At 42.0% G+C, this 20,931-nt stretch overlaps 1 protein-coding gene across 4 annotated transcripts in view; it reads right to left on the bottom strand.

Annotated features, from left to right (window-relative positions):
• Positions 1–5,726: 5,726 nt before the first annotated feature.
• The window catches only part of LOC147616278 (DHHC-type zinc finger family protein), an 83,364-nt gene continuing 68,159 nt past the window's right edge, over positions 5,727–20,931 (bottom strand). For 3 of the 4 annotated variants that reach the window (XM_086777337.1, XM_086777339.1, XM_086777338.1), the window contains 3 exons: positions 7,208–7,442; positions 6,799–7,097; positions 5,727–6,671 (listed from right to left, as the gene is read on the bottom strand). In XM_086777337.1, the coding sequence (XP_086633463.1) occupies positions 6,177–6,671; positions 6,799–7,097; positions 7,208–7,442 (1,029 nt within the window). In that variant the 3' untranslated portion in view covers positions 5,727–6,176. Of the gene's footprint in view, positions 6,672–6,798; positions 7,098–7,207; positions 7,443–8,417; positions 8,487–20,931 lie in introns of all 4 variants that reach the window. The other variant, XM_086777340.1, reaches the window with a different exon arrangement.

The following is a 20,931-nucleotide window of genomic DNA, read 5'->3' as shown; positions in this document are numbered from 1 at the left end:
TAGGGAGTCATTTGGCTGTGAGTGGCATCTTTGAGGTCCACTAGTAGCAGAGTGTGTATCTATTAGTGTTTCTATTTCTAAAAATGTTTCTTGTGTTTGAGTTTTTGTTGCTATTAAGGGGTTTCCTTCCTACTAGTTGGAAGCCTTGATTATCCACATGTTTTAGTTCTTTTGTGGGGTAGTTCTCCATCACACATACGACTAGGGAAAGGGAAACTTTATAGGGCCATTTTGAGATACCCCCATAGTGGAAACATGTTTTGGGGATATTTTTAAAGATGATGGGTTGCCCATTTGAGTACTCATCTCTAGCATGGATGTATAGAGGAGGGAAGTTCCTTACTAATGTCAATTTCTACCGAGGGGAAGAACAAATCTCTCATGGAGATGGCACATTGCATGGTTAAAGGCCAGGATTTGCCTTATGTTTTTTGGTTAGAGGTAGTTAGTTATGTGTGCCACTTATGTGCTAAATAGATAATTACCCCTTATGAAGCTTGAAATGACAAGGAGCCCTATGTGGCTCATTTGCGTGTTTTTGGTTGTCTTGCTTATGCTCTTATGGCTAAACAACAATGCAATAAGCTAGATGATAAGGTATTAAAATGTATATTTATAGAATACAGCTCAGGTTGCAAGGGTAAAGGCTCTACCATCTAACCACACACGGATTTTGGTGAGTAGAGATGTTATCTTTGTTGAGAACTTAGTTCAACCCCTATGTTTTTATGTAAAAAATGGCAAAATGTATGCTCACATGACATCTTTGATGCACTCCTACCTTTGTACAATGTTAGGTAGCCATATGTGGAGCAAATTAATGCTCCAAAAGGTGTTGTAAATCACCCCATATACTGGTTGAAAATTAGCTCAAATTTTAGCCCATAGATCAGCCTATTGATGAGGCAATTGTGGATGATGCAATGGATGAGGAAAGGGTAGCCATACAAGAGTATGCCAAAATGGCTAGTGCAGACATTGCACGATAGAAAATTAGCTACTCCTTTGCCTAGCAAGATGTGTAGGTTCTCATTATGCATCTTATTCTTTTGTAGATCATGCTCTCATTACCAGTATATGTAATGAAGAGGAACCTATTTCCTTTGAGGAATTACATAAAAATGATCATTGGGGATGCAGGCCATGCAAGATGAGTATGACTTAATCCTCAAAAATGACACTTGGCATTTAGAAGATTTATCTTTTGTGGTAAAAAGGTCATTGGTACAAAGTGGGTTTATAAACTTAAGCATAAAGTTGATGGCAGCATTGATCGCACAAGGTAAGGCTTGTTTCAAAGGGTTATGCTCAAGAGAAGGGCATATATTATAATGAGACCTTTGCAACCACATCTCATATGACTAAGATCAGGTGTGTTATTGCATTGGTGACAACGCATCATGGTTGGAATGTACATAAATTAGACATCAAGAATACCTTCTTAAATGGTGACTTGCATGAGGAGGTTTATGTATCTCAGCCTCATGTTTTGTTGAGAAGGGGTAGGAATCTAAAGTATGCAGGTTAAGAAAACCTTTACATGGCCTTAAGTAGGCTCCTAGAGCATGGTATGTGAAGATAAATGCATACTTGATTGTAAATGGTTTTTGTAATAATCCAACTGAGAGTAGCCTTTGTGTAAAGAGAGGAGTAAAGAGAAAGACGTGTTGGGTTTTAAAAAATGAGAATGAGAGTTTCTTTTATGTTTATGCTCAGCATGTCAAATAAACAACTAAAGTAGTGACATTGTGTATATTGTGTAGATGATTAAGGTAGTGTTAAGTTTGTAGACTCAAAGGATCTGTAGAGGATAATTGAATTGCACCATAAATAAAGTTATAATGTTGTGTGTACTGTGTAAATAAATTAATGATAAGTTTATAGGCTCAAATGATCCGAAGGATAAGAGAGAGAACGTGAAGGGCAAGAGAGAGATGCAAGAGGTGACAATATGGAGAAGAAAAGAGGACAAAGATAGAGAGAGCGAGAGGGATTGCAGTATAAAAAAGAGGAAAGAGAGGTGTGCTCACACTGAAACTACAAAGAAGAAAAACGGAATCGTCATACGTTGACAGGGAGAGAGCGAGAGGGATTGCAATATAAAAACGAGGTAAGAGAGGTACGCTCACTGAAATCATGAACGGAATAGTCGTATGGTGAGAGAGGGGAAGAAGAAGACTGTTTTAACATCATACGAACAATCCCAAGAGAGTGAGGCTGACAAGAAGGAAGAGTGAAAATGAGTGGAAAAGGGATAGACAGTGATAGACAACTAATGAAAGAGAGGAGGGGAGAGGGTTAAGGGCTAAGGGTGGCAGGAGACAAGGAGGGAGAGGGGGAGAAAGAGACAGAGACATGGGAGAGAGAAAGAGAGGGAGACTGGGAGATGGAGAGGGAGAGGGAGAGGGATACTTGGGAGGAGAGGGTGAGAGCAACAATACAAGGGAGGAGAGGGTGAGAAGGAGAGAGAAAGGGAGAAAGAGGAAGACATGGGGGAGAGAGAGGAGATTGGGGAGATGATGAGAGGGAGACTTGGGAGGAGAATATGAGAACTTCGATGCAAGGGAGGAGAGGTTGAGAGGGCGACAAATAGGGAGAGGGTTAAGGGTGACATAGAAAAATAGGGAGAGACAGGGAGAAAGACAGAGATAAGAGGAAGAGAGCAAGAACAAGAGAGATGGTGAGAGGGCAATAGATAGGGAGAGAGATGGTGAGAGGGCAATAGATAGGGAGAGAGAGTAAAGTTGGTGGAGGAGGAGCTTAGGTGGGCTAAGCGGCGATAGTGGTGGTGATGCTACCCAAAATGTTTGTTCATTCAAGGCCAAACATTTTGGGCAGCATTCGAGTGTGATGATTAGTGAGGGGTTAGCTATGCAAGTGTGAAAACATAAGATTGAATAAGAGGGAGGAAGGGAGCGTATGTGCATGCATGTGCTTGCTATTGTGTGTGTGTGTGTGTGTGTGTGTGTGTGTGTGTGTGCACATGTGCACGCATGCATGTGCACATGCATGCCTACATGCATACGTGTGTTTGTTTTCCATAAGTATAATAAACAAAGTGACAAGACAATAGAAAACTCAAATGGCGGTAAGTATATTTGTATTTTTTCAATCATATCCTAAGTTGCTTTTAAAGTGACCTTGTGATGAAACAAATTAGCCTAATCTAGGATACTTTCAATAATTCTTGGAAAAATATTTTCACATGGACCTACACTACAAGCATACAATAAACCTTAAAGAAAATAGCCCAATGGTTAACACTTCTTCCAAGGTGTGCATGGGTTATTGTTTTCATCCTAGCAACCACTATACCTCCCTAGATCAAGGTTTAACAACTATTACCTCTTTTTTTATGTGTTGAATATAGACCCTAACATAGTCCTTGGTTGGTTGCAAATGTGCACTGAAAAAGTGCTAGCCATATTGGTTGAGTAGGTAAGCGAAAAAGGTGAAAAGGTGAAGAGACAAGTGAAGTCATGACTGATGTAAAGGGGTCATATAAGAATTTCTAGCTATATGATGTTCTCTAATCATATGATTTGTGCCATGGAGTATAAAGGATGCATGTAATTACTACTCTTGAGCTATACTTGGGTCTCATTTCAAGAGAGTGAGATTGATCAATGGGTTGAAGTGATTTGTGAGTTTACCTTACCAAAGCCTCTTCTTTTTAGTTATAATTCTAATTATCTCATCAAATTATGGAGTTACTTATTTACTTTGATCCTTCCTAAATTTTATCAAGGCAATGTTTATGCAAGTTTTAATGGTATGCAAGGGATGACAAGAGAAAACTTGTATGGTCGAAATTTAGCTTAAAGCAAGTACAAAAGTCACAATACCAAAGAAGTTTGGAGTAGGCAAATGAGTATAATGCTTCTTTGAATCCAATATATTTAGTCTATAAGTGAAAGACCAAGTAACTTGTTGAGAACTTCTCCTTGACCCAAAACTTGTAGTTGTTTCTCTACATCAAGCTTTATGAAAACCTTAACTCAAGCAAGCTTCACCAGGATGACAACATATGTGCAATACAAGTAAAAATCATCTAGTACCTCTCCCACATAGTTATCATTCATGCATGTCTTCTTGATCTTAAGCATAATATTTTGAATCTCAAAACCAGTAGTGAAATATAAAATGATTATTTTCAATAATTCTTAGACAAAGGGTGGTAATACACAATCCAAAGAGATGCTTGCCTTTAACTAGTCTTGGTTTACATGTCCCATCTACATGCAACATATACATATATATATTCAAAAAATGACATGTCAAAATGATTGTACAAATAACATGTATAAGCCATTTTGAACCAAAAATAATAATCAAAGACTAAACTTCTTGCTCAAGTATAGCTACATAAATAGTTAAATCAATATAACTTTTAGCAAGGTTAAGTCATCCACTCATAGTCTTCAATAAATATTCCCCATCACTCAATCATAACATTAAGTCCATATCGAAAACCCGCTTGCTCAAAGCCTAGCTATATAAATAATTAAATCAATATAAATTCTAGCAAGCTTCCATGGATACATTAACTCCATATATCACACCGGTTGTTTATACGATTTGATGAGAGCGAGGTACTTGTAGAGTCTGATGCATCAGAAGAATTTGAAGTAACATTGTAATGAGAATGGTTGAGACTCATACTTGTTCAAATTGAAAATGAGTTACTTTTATTTATTTTCTTTCCATTGATTTCATGATTGTCAAAAGATACATTTCATTTTGTTGATACTTATTTGTGTTTAGTGTAAAGCTTATACTTTCTAGATATGGTCTCTCATCCCTAACATGGTGTATGAATACACATGATTTGTCATATTATTTTAATGATGTGTATTAATCCGTTTTGATAAATTTGAAGAGCCATATTAATTCGTTCGCTATTGTGTCGTTTTTAAAACGTCTGGATGTATTGATAACTATGATTGCATGGCATGGCTATGTTTTGAACATTAATGAACTTCAAAAGCAAGACGTGCCACTAAACTTAAATTACTCACTAACTTCCAATATGAAACAGTTGAGAAGAAAAAGGGTTCATTATGCACAAAGCAAAGTGCATGAAGCTGTAGGGTACAAGAGTTGAAGTAGGAGTTAATCCAAATTTTGAAATAGACCTACACGAGACCACATTGTGCCCATTTGAATGGAGAGATGGAAGATAATAGATACGAGTGCGGTAATGTGCTAATGTCAAATGCTCGGTTCACCTACAACACTTGCACTTGACACCAAATACTGTAACAAAAACAAAGGCAAGTTTCCATGGTGAAAAGTGACAAAATTTGAAATAGCTCTAAATGAGAGACCACATTTAGTCAGTTTCAATGAGATCACTAGTGGTTTAGATAGGAAAATCTTTTCAACTGTCTTTGTTAATATCATGCATGCTCTTTCAAGGATGGTGCTAGCGCCTCTAACTAACGGAGTAGCCAATAGAAGTTATAAGTCTAACATACTTATATCAACTAGTATGCCTTCATGCATAATAACAATTAGACACTTGGGGTTAAAGATCAAAGGGATCTTGCCAGCCAATTCAATTGGATAGTATGCCTTCATACATGTGAATAATTAGACATTTGGGGATATAGATCAAAAGGATCCCGCCAGCTGGGACTGCCATTCACTTTGCAGATAACTATTCAATGAGAGAGAAAAAAGATGTAGCGTAGTTCAAAGAATAAATGTACCATTTTAGTCAAATGAAGTCAAACACAAAAATAGGTTAGTGCCATTCATACAAAAGAGATGCCATTTCTGATGTTAGTAACTTACTGCTGAAGGGGCTGATTTTGTAGGTCACAACTGTTGTATTCAAAAAATAACAGGCGATAGGCTTTGTGCAACTAGTTTGCTGAGGTATTAGAAATAATTCACTACTCTTGGAGAAACCTATGATAGCTCGTCATGTAAGGATGGTTATGCTGAGAGTACACAGGCTTCAGATTGGAATCAATGAATTCCAGCCAGCATGGCATTGAGTTTGGCAAGTATGGAGATGTCACTCACATAGGCGTGTGCAAAGTAGTCGATAGCCTATCCTCCTATTTAAGACAAAGCCACTTAGTAGCTATATCCACCTTTTATCTGTCTGCATCCAAGCATAGCATTGGGTGCAGCTTACAGTGAAAATACGGTCAAAGAAGAAAACATCTTCACTTGTCATGGACTTTCCCATTTGCAACAAGAACTAGTTTGGGAAACATCCAGAAGACAGGATGCCTGTGTCCAAAAACCTGTCGCAAATTTCTCCATCCTCTGCCTGGCGGCATCTCCCTAATCAGTCCATTTTCATGTTGAAGAGAGTCTATGAACGTATGGCCATCATACAGCTGCCGTACTTGTTGGTGGAGTAGTAGTCCCACACCTATTGTTACTGATAAGCTCACTGCAACAAGATACAATAATCCAACAGCCCTCACAGAGGAAGAAATGGAGCTTCCGAGCATTGCCTGCAAATATGATGCCAACACTACCACTGCATGCCTACTGGAGGCAACTCCTAACATCCCTGGGACATCAGTAAGAGTGCTCCAAATCTTAACAATTGCAGACACCGACATGGCCAGTACATACATATTGCTGATTACAGCAAACAGAAGAAAAAGGATGAAAGGCCGGTGGTTCGCTGCCCCCACACAGTTGCCAATCTGGAAGTACAGAGCAACAGGAAATAAAACATTATGAAAAGATGGACTTGGCAACAAAAAGGGTTGATTTGATTGCATCGAGGATGCATAGAAGACACTGCAAGTATGGTTTGCATATTCGACTTACAAAAGGGCAATGATGGTCCATCTCAAGTACACAGGCCTTGCAAGCTCGACAATGGTGTGCTCTGGGTGGTTTTGGTTTGTGGCAAACAGAACAAAAGCGATGACCCTCTAAACCACCTTTACTAACACACTCAAAACTTCCCCAAGCCATCTGTGGTAGGGGACCAGCTTGCACAAAGGCTGCGAGGCAGTAGTTGAACATCGTGTTGAAGGAAAGAATGCTCGTGAGAGCAAGATGAAAGCAGAAACTGAAGCTTAAATCTGGGAATAAAATAGGGAAGACAGCCCACGATCCACCGCCTGCACAAACAGTGTGTATGTTTTTGTGACAAGCAACCTCTAATTTGATTTTAGCACAAACCTGAGCATAAGCTTATCATTCCATTTATGCAGAGGAGCATCTTACTCACAAATGATAAGAACTATCAAGGAAATTATAGTAGCAACAAGTACACGGTCCAAAGCACGAGAGCAGTTTAGGCACCGTCCTTGCTTCTTAGCCTGCATATCATGGCTTGAAATAGCCCCACACCAACCGCACTTGAACACAGGAACAACAGAGGGAAGTAGTAAACGAAGCCCACAACCCCAGCATACTGTTTCATAACCTTCAGAGGGTATCTCTCTGTGATCTTGTCTTTGCAGCTGCCACCAAGCACAGAGATAGTCCGGCATTAAAATACAGAGAAGTTACATAATTTGTCCAAACACCACATAAAAAGATAAAAGGTGAGGACAATAGACATTAATCAAATCAAAAGCTTGCTTCCTTTTGCAAAACTGCTACCCCTAGCAACCTGGCATTTTAATGTAATCTTTTCAAAAATTGCAATGGTCAGGCAACCTGTTGTCTACCAAGGATTCTGAAGAACTAAATAATGCCTCCTCTGATGACCTACTTTGTGGTGTTTCAACCATCCAAAAGACATACCCAGCTGACAGTAGTCTTGATTTTCTCGGGGGGGCGGGGGGGGGGGGGGGGGGGGGGGGGGGGGGGGGGGCAGGGGCATGAACATCTTCTTGACATCCTCCAGGATACCTTGAAGTGTTGCAATCCAAATAAATTTCCTTGAATGTGATGCTAGAAATCAAATCTCCAACCTCATTACATAACGACCATGTTCCAGGTAGCTTTTGTACGTAAGGCCTTGTTTATGAGTAGAAGCTATGGTTAGAGCAGCCTGAACCCAAATACCTTGGTTTGGGCACAAGGTGGTAACCTATTAGGCCAGACAGTTTGCAGACAGCTTCAAAAGTTTGCCACACTATTACATAGTTGTATTCTGTACTCGTACCTGACCTCGTGAACTGTATGGTACTTTCCGTACCCTACGGTTGCGTACATAATCAACTTTCTGGGTGAAGGTTTTCCTTTCCCTTTAAGGTAATCCATAATTGAGACAACAATCTTTACATAAGACTTAATGAATTTGTGACAGAATCCTAACAAAGCAAGAAATGTTTGGACTTCCTTGACATTCTTGCATTGTGGCCACTTCAAGAAAACTTCCACCTTCTTAAGGTCTGAGCAAATTCTTTCCTGGGATATGATATGTCCCAGGTACTACACTTCTTTCGCAAAGAAATCACAATCAGACTATTTGGTGATAAAGGGAATACCCTTTGAGCAATTGATTATGAGATGTTCAATAAGCTCCTCCTTAGATCTACTGAAGATCGGCATATCACCTAAAAACACAACAGAAAACTGTGAACTTTATGCAAAAAAAAGGGGGGAAAAGAGGGCCAAAAGGTGAATGCCTTGTTAATTTGGGAATTAAGCTTGCTTTTTTGGGTGCATGCGCATAATAGCCTGCATGCGTGAAGTGTGGGCAGAAAGTCGACTTCTGTGAGCTGTGCTTTTGCAAAAAGCTGAAGCCTGTTATATCTACCCCTTATTGGCGAACATCTCCAACCATCTAAATTCCTCATACTCCTACATGCCTATTGAATTTCTGCACCTCTCTGCTACATGAGGGATCAGCAAGCTATCGCCGGTGTACCGTGTACCTATGGGAGTTGGCGACAACTCTACCTGTTGCTATTCATAAGCTCGTGGGTGATGCTGTTGTGCAGTCTAGAGAAGTACCACCCGGCACTCAAGTACATATGACTACACCACAGCTGCCATCTCAGTATTTTGGATGGCCGGTTCCTACACCAAGTTCTGGTATTCTAAATCTTTACTTTGCTTTTTCTCAATACTCTTAGCCATATCAACAATATATGGGCTATGTGCAACCTCCTCTACCTTCTGGACAACCTTCACCTGTTGCTCAACCTCTACATCTTTTGTGGATACTCTGTATTCCACCATTCTTGATTTGCAGAGACAGAACTACGCTCCCTGGCCGCAGCTAGTAATCCTCCTCCTCTACAAGACTCTTTTCATCCGAAACCTTTTTCAGGTGAGAAGAAAGACTGTGAGGAGCTTTTACTTGAATAGCTGGCTTGGGAAGTGAACCGCCTTTTTTTAATCTATATAAGTTCATTGATGCTCACTGTTTTTAGCCAAATTCAAATTATGCTTCAGGATAAGGCGTTTGCCTAGTGGAAGGACCTCCGAGTAAAGCCAACAACATGGGCTGATTTTCAGCTTGTGTTTTAAGACACAACTCGTCTCTATCAACAAGATAGACAACTTTCGAAAATTGTTTAAGATGGAGATAGGAAGGAAGAGCCTGGACAATTATTCCCACGAGTCCAAAGACCTAGTAAACCGTCATAACGCCCTTGAGGAGCCTCATGTGTTGGTTAACATACTACATGTTCGGCCTTCCACCAAATTATCAGAATGATGTTCTCCGAAACCACATACATTCACTCGAGGACATCTACACATACGCCAAGAATTTCGATGATAGCCTTGCAGTCAAAAGAGTGGTGAGCCTGTAGGTGATTCCTCACGCAAGAGCCAAAAATCCTCTAAAGACAAGAAGGGAGGGCATGTTGCAGCATCCAAGGAGGGTCAATCGTCACACCACAATCCCAAGAAACGCTCCAAAGGCAAGCGAGGGTCTACGTTGCTTACCGATCAAAGGCAAGGAAGGACAACCTATGCTTCGAGTGCAATCAACCCAGTCATCACTACAGGGATTGTCCAAAGAAGTCGTCTTTGGGGAGTAAGACCTCGACACATTACGGAACTACAAGGTAACTCTTTGATCTCTTCTATTGAAACTCATCATCTGCATAGTAGCAATTGCCACAGGTGTCAGATTAGTGAGTCTACCTTTGGTCCACATGATCTCCTCCAAGCCGAGGGATCTATTATAGGCAAGCATCGGGTACGGATTCTCTTTGACAACGGCTGTGCTCACAATTTTATCTCTTCGCGTTTCATGTAGACACTCCAGCTACCCATGGTGGAAAGTGATCACGTTATGTGGTCAATCTTGCCAAGGGTACATACGTGGAAGTTTGGGACCAAACAATGCCTACGTTGGAGATCCGCATTCAGAACTACCGGAAGGATTTGGACTTTCACATCACGAACCTTGATAGGGTGGACATGCTCTTAGAAATGTCTTGGTTTTTTCACAGGAGCCCAAGGTCACCGCGAAACGTTTCACTACTGAAACGATTCATTTTGGAATGAAATGTTTCAACACCGGGAGGTGGCCAGTGAAACGATGGACTGAAACAATTATATACATAAAATCTAACGGTTGGGCCCAAATCTGAAATTTCAGATTTGGGCCTTCAATTTAATTACTATAATAGCGTACAATCAAGAAAACAAAAGTACCAAAATCATATAACCAATCGGTAATTACCAAACAGAATTTAAAACTACAAGTCTACAATACATTATTGATTGCATCCATGGACAGTCATTTCCTCGTACTTAGTCATACATGTAACATTGAAAAAAAGCATGCCTCATGAGGTCATGTCACATGACCATAATCCATTGAATCATTGACAAGTCACAAGATCAAGATTTCTAATAACTTAAAGTTTTAACATGATTTAGTGGCAATGGGATGCACGATTAAATAAGAAATATAATAGTTAACTCGGCATTACTGGAGTCCAAAAAAGAAAGTGCAATACATCAAAAAATACCATGACACAATAAAGTCCTAGGCTCTCCTAGCCTAGTCACTATCATCACTCTCACACTCAGAGGGAGTGGGAGTAAGTCTGGAGGGTAAAGGATCCATCTCTCTAGTCCATCTAGATGGACTATCTACATCTCCACGGCCTTCTCGGCGGGCTCCTACTGCAGATGTCTCTCCAATGGATGCCTCCTAATGAGCACGGGCTACACAACGTGTGGAGAAGCGTATCTGACATGTAAATCTCATCATGTCCTCACATAAAAAGTCGTAGACATCATCCTCCGCTATCCTGGGCTGTAGTTGTGACACATCAACAAGTCTCACATTAATCTTTCTATAATCCACCTGCTTCATTGTCCACCTCACTACTCCCATAGTGTCCAAACCTCCAGCTCTCTCCAACACTCGAAGGTTCGCATTGACATAAGCCAACTTATCAAGTTGACTTGTGTTCAATCTGAAATTATGTTTAAAACACATTAGGAGTTAGAACATTCAACATAGACAAAATGTTGTCTATATTATAAATTTATATAATATGCATATTAGAAATTACAAATAAACTATACATGTTTCGGTCCTTTGTGTGGATATCACCCATAATAATGCTCCACAGTCTCTTAGTGCTTGATGAGCTCACCTCTTGCGAAAGAACTCGCAAGACTAATGTCTGTAATGTGGGGTTCAATCCACCAAACTTTTCCCACCAAGAGACAGGCAACACCTGATTCTCCGGATCATGTGCAATCTAGCGGGAGAAGTTACCCCTATTGCCTTTGTACTCTAAGAGGTCTTCCTCAAGCTGATTTTTCATGGCCCCATCAGAATAAACCTTCTCAATATACTCATTCCATGCAATCAAAAGAACACGATTAAACCTCTGGCTATCACTTCTCCATGCAGGATAGAGGATGTGTGCAACACAATGTATAGGCCAATGGAACTAAGCCCATCTCCTCACAAAGATCCTCAGCATGAGAGGAATCCTACACATGCGACATGTCATGTCATAAACAAGCATTTCAAATTTTAATCATTATGATTTATTTATGAAACATGATTAAATTATGAATATTGATTCTTGAATCGCCCAAATATATTTAAGATACCTATCAAGGCTAATAGTCGTGGACCTTGTGATAGCTCGTACAAGCCTCTCCGTGAACTCGTAAAAGAGTCCCATGGTGGCTCCCTCACTATCAGAGAGTCGTAGCATAAACACCACAGGCAATAATGCACACTGTAATCCATCAACCTCTGTCCAGAACTCATTGTCGAAGATAGTGTTCTAGATGCTTACGGAAGCAGGCGTGGTAGACTCGGGCCACTCGATCCACTCTTGGTCAACTACCATATGCCGCAGTGCATCTTGCACTTCACTAGCCTGCACTTTGAGGTATGTAAAAGACTTGATTAAGATCATACTTAACTCTAAGCCCTAAGAAAACCAAGGAATTGATATCCAAATAGACTTACCGGCACAAGACAAGAAAGATGTAGCAAAATCTGGTTTTCGCTGGCTTTACCAATTCCCATTGACAGTGGGATCGGAATAAGCCAAGCGCAAATGACTTCCGAGTCACAAAGCTTATTATCTCCTTGGCTTTGTCTACCAAGGAAGCAACCCAACGGATGCGGCCGATGTCCTCCATCATCAAATCCAAGGAGTGTGCAGCACATGGTGTCCAAACAATGTGTGGATATATGGACTCTAATATGACACCCATAGACTTGCAATTGCTTGCATTATCGGTGACCACTTGCACGACATTCTGTGGCCCAACCTCCTCGATGGCCTCACGTATGTGTCTCCATTTTGTTTCTCCTATAGTTGAAAAAAAACATTATTAGTATTATCCCAGTTACATGAATCTCGAGTCTCGAGAGTTGAAAGTGATTGTTGTGACTTTCATAAAAGAAGCAACTTGTTACTTGTTGCTAGTACTTACAAGTTACAACTTACAACTTACAACGTATCTGTGATCCGAACTCCACGGCCAGAGACATCAATCGACCTCAAGAAGGTCGTGCGAGTGCAATAAGAGACCAAGATGTTCAACAAATGCCGCTTACAGACATCTTTCCAGCCATCAGAAAATTATGGTACATCCATACAGGACCCAGGGTGACCTAAGTCCCTCTAACTGATCATGCACCATATCGATCTGTCTAGTCAGCCTTGTGGTACGAAGTGCCTCTAAACCTGCTGGAGTAATGGGCACTCCTGCAGCTACTGCGGTGAACACGGCATTCACAAAGTGTTTGTATGCTCCTCTACGAGCAATGTTGAATGCCAAGTTACATTGATAGAACAGACGCTCCTCAACAATCTCAGCCTGCTTTTTCAGACTTGGAGCCCAACTATCATGCAATGTGTTGGGACGTGATACTGCACGTGACCTCTTCCGTGGTGCTAGACTAGTGTTGCATAGAAACGCGTTTCTTACCTGGTGGAAACGTTTCGAGCGTTTCGTACTATATGAAACGCGTTTTTTTCCAGCTCAATTTTAATAATTCCCTAGACCACATTGCCATCATTCTGTATGTTTTTTCCATGCGCGTTTTCCAAGGGTCGTTCCCTGCATGTTTCTTGACGGTATGTGTACTGCGCCTTTGAAATCCCCATGTGCTCCTTGGTGTCCTTGGGCCTTGTGGAGGTCTATTCGAGGGGTAATTTTCTTTGGTACTTTATGTACGTTTTCTGTGCAGAGCTCACAGAGAAGCACACTCTTTACTCTGTGCTCAATATTTCTTGCATATCTTCCTCCCCTTGCTCTATTGAGGCCCAAGACTACCTGCCATGGGCAATATAGAGTGAATTTGGAGCGGTTTTTACAAGGGCAGCTTGATTGGGTGAGCCATGTATTTTCAGTTGCATCTAGCATGGTGAACTTTGTGTGGTCTCTTATAAGTTCTGTCATAGAGCTAAATACATTTTTTTTGGTATATTCCAAGTTAAAAATATACATATTTTTTCTATTTTGTTTGAAACCTTTTTGGACCCGTTTCTTACCTTTTAGGAAACGTTTCAAAACGTACGAAACCCGTTTCATACCTACCGTTTCAGAAACGCCTGGCAACACTGTGCTAGACCCTCTTGTGTGGCAGGAGCCTTTCCCCGAGAAGGCCCACTATGCATAGATGAAACATGGGCATCAATATGAGTGGTGCTAGCACATGGTGTACTCGTGCCTGCACCACCAGTCTCTCCTGTACCTCCCAACGAGGCAACACTTTGACTGGCCTCCTCTCGCTGCTCTCCTGGTGCTTCAACATTATGGTCAACCTCCTGTGAAGCAAGGTCTAGAAGTCTTGTCTTCTCTCTCCGAACAATTGCATCAAGCGCAGCCTATGCAATGGGGGGTTGAAGACGATCTATAATCGCCATATACCGATTGTGATCCCAACCATGCGCTATGAAGATGTGCTCAAGGACTCCAACACATGCCTGGATGCCTTTGCTACCATCTCCCCATGCAAGATGTGACTTTACACGTGTCACACCACCAGACATCACTTGCCCACAATAAATGCAGACCGCCTTCCTAGAACTCGAACGGTTGTATTTGTTGATGACAACCGTATCGAGCCATGGGTCCCTTGCAACTGAAGATCTCCCTCTCGCTAAGCCCGAGGCTGCTCCACTCCGAACCATGGTGCCAAAAGAGCTGAAAGTATACACACCAACAGTTCAATAATCAATCAATCGAAATCTGACTTGGGCCTTTTCCAATTTGGGCCCAAATCTGAAATTTAAAGATTTTGCCTAAAATTTACACATCAATTTGGGGGTCCAAATTGAGATTGCTCAACTTGGGCAACCAATTAGAGGGTTTTATCCCAAATTGGACAAAACCCCTAGATTTGGGCATTGAATTGAATGCCCATTTCTGAAATTTCAGAAATGGGCATTCAACTCGATGCCCAAATTTGGGGGTTCTTGCAGAAATTGATAAAAATGAGAAAAACCCCCAAATTTGGGCATGAATTGAATGCCCATTTCTGAAATTTGGGCATTCAATTCGATGCCCAAATTTGGGGGTTCTTGCAAAAATTAAAATTTCCCAAATTTGGGAAAATCTCCCCCAAATTTGGACATCGAATTGAATGCCCATTTCAGAAATTTCAAAAATTGGGCATCGGATTTCAATTTCTGCAAAACAGGAAAAGGGTAGAGGGGGAAGTCTTTTTTTTTATTTTAATTTTTGAAAAAAAAAAGAACCATGAGAGAGAGAGAGAGAGAGAGAGAGAGACGAATAGAGAGAGAGACTGTGTCAAAGAGAGAGAGAGAGAGAGAGAGAGAGAGGAGAGTTGAAGAGAGAGAGAGAGAGAGAGAGAGAGAGAGAGAGAGAGAGAGAGAGAGCACTGTTGAAGAGAGAGAGAGAGAGAGAGAGAGAGGGGGGGAGAGAGACTCGAAGAGAGAAATGAAATGAAATGAAATGTTATATTAACATCTTCAAAAGGCCAAAATGACCTATGAGACCAAAGTTACAACCATGTGACTCTGATACAGTATCTGGAAAAGAAAAGAAAGGACCAAAGGTAAGTATCTAGCCCTACAATACATCAGTAGGAAGCATCCGGAAGCAGCAACTAGGGAGAGTGGGAAGCTAATGCAACTAGTCAAAATGGGGTACATGAGTACATGGATACATGAATACATGAATATGGGGGAGTACAAAAGTGACAATGAGTACAACAGTATATGGCTGGAGTGGTAATCATCCTAGGAGCTCTAGCATGGGTCTGTGCCGGATGGCCTGGATATCTGCCATAGTGAGATGCCTGGTCGGACGAGCCCGATGCCTTGCAATGATGCTCTGAATCCTCCAGTGTAGGCACCATCTCTGATGTAAGGATCCGCGAACCCTCGGGCATCTGGATCTGCCCAACTGGATAGCTCTCTCAACTAGAGTCCCACGGGGTGCCCACTGTTGGGCTGTCCGCTGTGTGTCCTCCCGGGTAGTCCCTCTAAAGAAGTCAGTAATCTGTCTCTGTGTGGACTCCCTGCCAGTCGAGCGTCTGCTCCTCATAATGGACTCTGAGCCTGCGGATCTCCAGGAGATAAAAACCCAAGCATCGCTGATCACAATAGTCCATGACTCTAGCCAGTGGTCCAAATCCCTCTCTGGAAAGGCAATGGTAGCGCCCTCGAATCTCATAATATGCTGTGCAGCGACAGATGTAGTGCTCTTCCGTCTCTGGCTCTATCCAACAAATCTGACATATTCTGTCCCCTGGAGGTATGCCTCTGAATCTACATGTCTCTATCTCTAACTGATGTGAAGAGGTGTCGATCTGCCCAATGGCGCACCTCAAACCATGAGACAAATGGGTATCCATGTAGCTCGGTCTAAGTATAAAGCCATCCTCAGTGGTGCGGAGAAGATGGTCTCTATAGAAAGCCACCTTCGTCCCTAACTCCTGTGAGGGCTCTAGCCATGTCCTCCTAGTGTCCAACTGAATGAGGTCCTGTCTGATGACTCTACTAATCTCAGAATGTGTCAAGGTGAGAGAGGGCGCCTTTAGAGAGTACTGGAAGGGTGGAAGTCTGTCTAAGCTGAACCCGTGGAGCTCAAACCAGGATGCTATCTGCGCATACCAACATGAAGTGTCTCCCTCCATGGCTAGCTGATGAGAGGACTCTAAAGCAAGTCGTGCATACCGGTGTCGGGGAAGCTCCCAGGTGCTATGAATGAAGGACACTGATCTGGCAAGAGCCTCGACTACGATCGGTGGTGCTCCCATCTCGGCTCGGATAATCTCATGGGGTACCGAGGCCTTAGCCCGAATCATCGGGGAGATCATGCAAACAAGTGGTCTCTCCATCGATCTCCATCCATCGTATGTGCGTCCTGATCGATTGTGACGATCTAGGCTAGGCCCCCAGATCTGTACTCCATATAGCATAGCCGATGTGACCAGCGTGTCAAAAAGCCATAGCTTAGTGCATGGCTCCTGAAACTATACCTGTGAGCACATCCTCTCTAGACCTCCTAGTGCTGCATATCCTCTAGTCAATCTGGCCTCTGCTGCCCCCCTCATGGAAAATGTGGGCCCAGTGAACACCACTCCAAGATATGTGTATGAGTCAACATACTCCACTGTCTCCTGCCCATATGTGAAAATAGGCGCTGATCTCCAGACCCACTGAGCTGTAGTGTTAAACACCATAACCTTGGTCTTACCAAGGTTAACTGAGAGCCCACTGTCCTGTTAAAGTATCCAAGTGCCTCTGCATACCCTCTGGTGAGTCTGCTATAAGCACAATATCATCAGCATATAAGAGCAGAGGTATCCAAGTGCCAGCCAACTGGGCTCCTCTGTCCCCTCGTGTCCCAATATAATCACAAATCTCATCAATGTATAGTCCAAATAGAGTCGCAAAGAGCGGGCAACCCTGTTTCACCCCTATAGTGGAGTGTACTAGCTGGGAGAGAACCTCTGAAGTCCGCACCTGCCCAACTACTGTCTCATAAAGTGCCATAATACCCCAAATGAGCTCACATGGAACCCCCAAGTCTTGCAGCTTGCGCATGAGAGAGAGAGACAGCTACGGTGATACCTTGCTGGAAGCTAGTGCAGACACCGAGGAGAGAAGACAAGCAAAGTTGCAAACGTACGGTCAAGCGGCGCCCTCAAGAAAGATGCGAAACATTAAACCTTAATTTTTTCCAAATTTTTTTTCTATGCTACACGCAATGAAACTTTCAACGTTTCATAGCACGAATGAAACGTTTCGTAGGCGTTTCGCGTTTCAGGCAAAGTGAAACGTGTTTCGTGGTGACCCTGCAAGAGCGAGACAATAATGTTAGTTATCGGTCTCATAGGCTCTCCTTTGTTCATGATGGTAAACAATAAGTAATCTGGGGTAATCTTCCCCATGGATGTAAACTTGACTCAAGCTTCGACGGAGGATAAATATAAAACTCTTTTGATCCAAGTTCCAAGTCACTTTGTTGTTTTCATGATCTTTTAAATTCTCAAATTTTATTAAGATCCTCTGCTTATTCTGTATCAAGTAATGAATTTTCTAAGTAACAGCAAAATTGGGATGATATTTTAAAAGAATTTCTTGATGCATTTCCAACAAGTGACCAGATGGTCCACCACCTGAGATGGGAGTTGATCATGGGATTGAGCTATTATCTGGTAGTAATCCCATCTCCCAGCAACCTTATCGGTTTAGCTAGAAAGAAGATGGGATTACTCGGCAACTACAAGATTATCTGAATAAAGGTTTTGTTGAGTCTAGTAAGTCTTCATGGGGTGCTCCCCATTCTTCTGTCATGGAGAAAAGATGGTAGCTGTAAGCCCAACGAGGCATGCAGTGACAGACTCAACCATGTGTCCAAGAGATAGAGATATAGACAGAGAGCGGAGAGAGAGAAGGGAATAGGCGATCTTGCACAGCACACCACATTGAGTGGGGAACAGGCCCCGTCCCCTTTCAGGAATCTATTCAGGAACAATCCACGGGCACACTGGCCAGGATCAATACAATCAATGAATACAAAACAAACAGATATGCTAATGTAGGATATCCAATGTCGAGGCACAAGATCTCTGATGCCGAGCACACCACAGGGATGACCCACGAGTATCTCTCACCGGGCTAGTACTAAATCCAATGAATCCAAGTCTAAGTTCCAAGTCCAAATCAAATCCAAAACCAAGTCCAGATCAAGTCCAAGTCCAGATCCATGTCCAAGCTATATATCTAAGTTCCATGTCTATGTCCAAGTTCTCCATGTCTATGCTCCATGTCCAAGCTCTATGTTCCATATCCAAGCTCTATGTCCAAGTTCAAGTAGTCCAAGTTCCCATGAGTAATCGCCACAACTCCTACAACCTTGTCGATGAAGAAAACCATGGAAAAGCTCTTTCTGGCAAGAAAACTAATATAAAACCTGTTTTAATGGTTTTTGGGCGATAAAAACATCCAAAAAGTAGTTTTTAGGGTTTCTGGAGCAGTTTTAGGGTTCTTGAAATTTTTAGGGTTTCTGAAATGTGTCCGTACAAATCCGTGCACTTCCATAGAGCTCTGTACAGGTGTCCATATCCCCCATGCATACGCCCATACAAGTCTAGGGCTAACCGTACATCTGAAAAGCAAGTTGGAGAAGGTGTTGATGACGAAGAAAAAGCTCTCCATGATCATAATGATGCCCACACATACACTCCACGATCTCCTTAATGATGCTACAAGAGAGGTTCAAGCCTTTTAATACTTGAAGAGAACTCTGCTTTTCGCCAAAAGCTTAACCAAGCTTTTGTTTTTGTCTTTTTCCCTTTGCTTTCCACTTTATAATAAAATATCACTCACTTTTGTCAAAGTTCTTAAACTTTGCTTTTCTAACTTCAGGGCCTTGCTTTTTGGCCCTCGAGCTGCTTTTTGAGAAAGCACCTTTTAGCTTTTTGGTCCGACTCGGTCTCCTCTTTCCAATGGTGCCCTTGGCTCACGGTCAACCTTGTTTGACTTTTTGCTTTTACTTGCTTTTTGACCAAGAATGGTGCTTTTTCTTAATCAAACCTTGTGGACCCTGTCCCCATGTCTTCTTCCACTTGTCCGGTGTCCGGGCATGGGTTTCATCATGTGAAATAGAGCTAGAAGGGTCAAATAGTTACATTCCCTCCCTCTTACATCGCAGTTGTCCTCAAAAAGCGGACCGCAAGTGTTCCAAGCATGTGCATATCTTACAAGACAATCCATGTGTCCCTGGTATATCAAGTACATCCATATGTTTCAAGGTACTAGTCCCATCTAGTGAGCTTGCGCATCTTGTCTTTCTCCATATATGTGGTGTCATCTGCTCATTTGGCAACATCTCAATGCCTTTTCTTTGACCAATAGCTTTGTTCTCAATGGTACTTCTTCATGGCATGTCACAGGTGTTAGAAAAAAATAAATGCATACTTACCTCCTGCAAAAACTAGACACAAGCTAGTCAACAAACAAGCATGCATCATTCGCGTCTACTGGTATTCCAGGTACTGGCCAGGTAGCCTGGAGCCCAGTGGACTATCACATGCCATAAATCCAAGCATTGTCCACGCATCAAAAACAGCACACAAAGTCAAAAAAAATTCAAACATACATCAGTATGCAATGCACAAGTAATGATCACCCTGTTCATGGATTGTCCTGTCTGGTTTCATCGAAACCGTGTTGAGCCATCTAGCCACTAGGACCACTCAGACTATCCTCAAGGCCATCTAGTCACTAGGACCGCCCACGAGTTCATCAATAGTCATCTAGGTCATCTGGTCACATTGACCGCCCGACTATGAAATCCAATACAATCATTTAGGCCATCTGGTCACAACGACCGCCCGAATGTGAAATCCAATAAAGGCATCAGGGCCATCTGGCCGCAATGACCGCCCGATTGCGAAATCCAATACAGTCATCCGGGCCATCTGATTTGGTCGCAATGACCGCCCGACTGCTAAGTCTAATATATCTGGCATCGTTGCCGTCCAATGGGTCATGTCGCATCGTTGCCTCCCATATACAAATCTTACTCCTTGGGCTATCTGGCATCGTTGCCACGCACTAGAGCATGTCCAAGTAACCATTATAAGTAGGACAATGGTCAATTCCAGTCCAATATATATACAATGAAGAGGGCTAGAGGCACAATTCCTCCCTCTTGAATCTGTCTTAATCACAAGACGTCTATATATATGTACTTCAAATACATCTAGACCAACCACTTCCTCATAAGCTCGAAGTATATCTAAATAGTCCTTGAAGTACTTCTCTGAGATCCATTTGGCATCCAATAGCAAATAATTCTCGAATTCCAAGAGCAACTTTCTGACCACAGTCTTTTCTCTTTTTCTCACAAATAAAACTCAATCTATTCTGACTCTTCCATCCCTAATGAATCCTTCAAAAGAGTTCCTCCTGTACATGGTTTCAATAAACTGTCATGGAAAACATTATATATCCTCCAATGATCTAAAAGGTCCAACCGATGCCATACATGGTTGATCTTCTTGGTATCCTAAAAAGGTCCATATAGCATCATTTCCATTTCTTGACTTTGGTAATCCAAGGGTAAATC

The sequence above is a fragment of the Cibotium barometz genome, chromosome 38 (assembly GCF_041138505.1).
Source record: "Cibotium barometz isolate CiBa-2024 chromosome 38, ASM4113850v1, whole genome shotgun sequence".
NCBI classification, from domain to species: domain Eukaryota; kingdom Viridiplantae; phylum Streptophyta; class Polypodiopsida; order Cyatheales; family Cibotiaceae; genus Cibotium; species Cibotium barometz.
The sequence above is the reverse complement of the archived record's forward strand: the minus strand, read 5'-3'. Positions and strand labels throughout refer to the sequence as shown.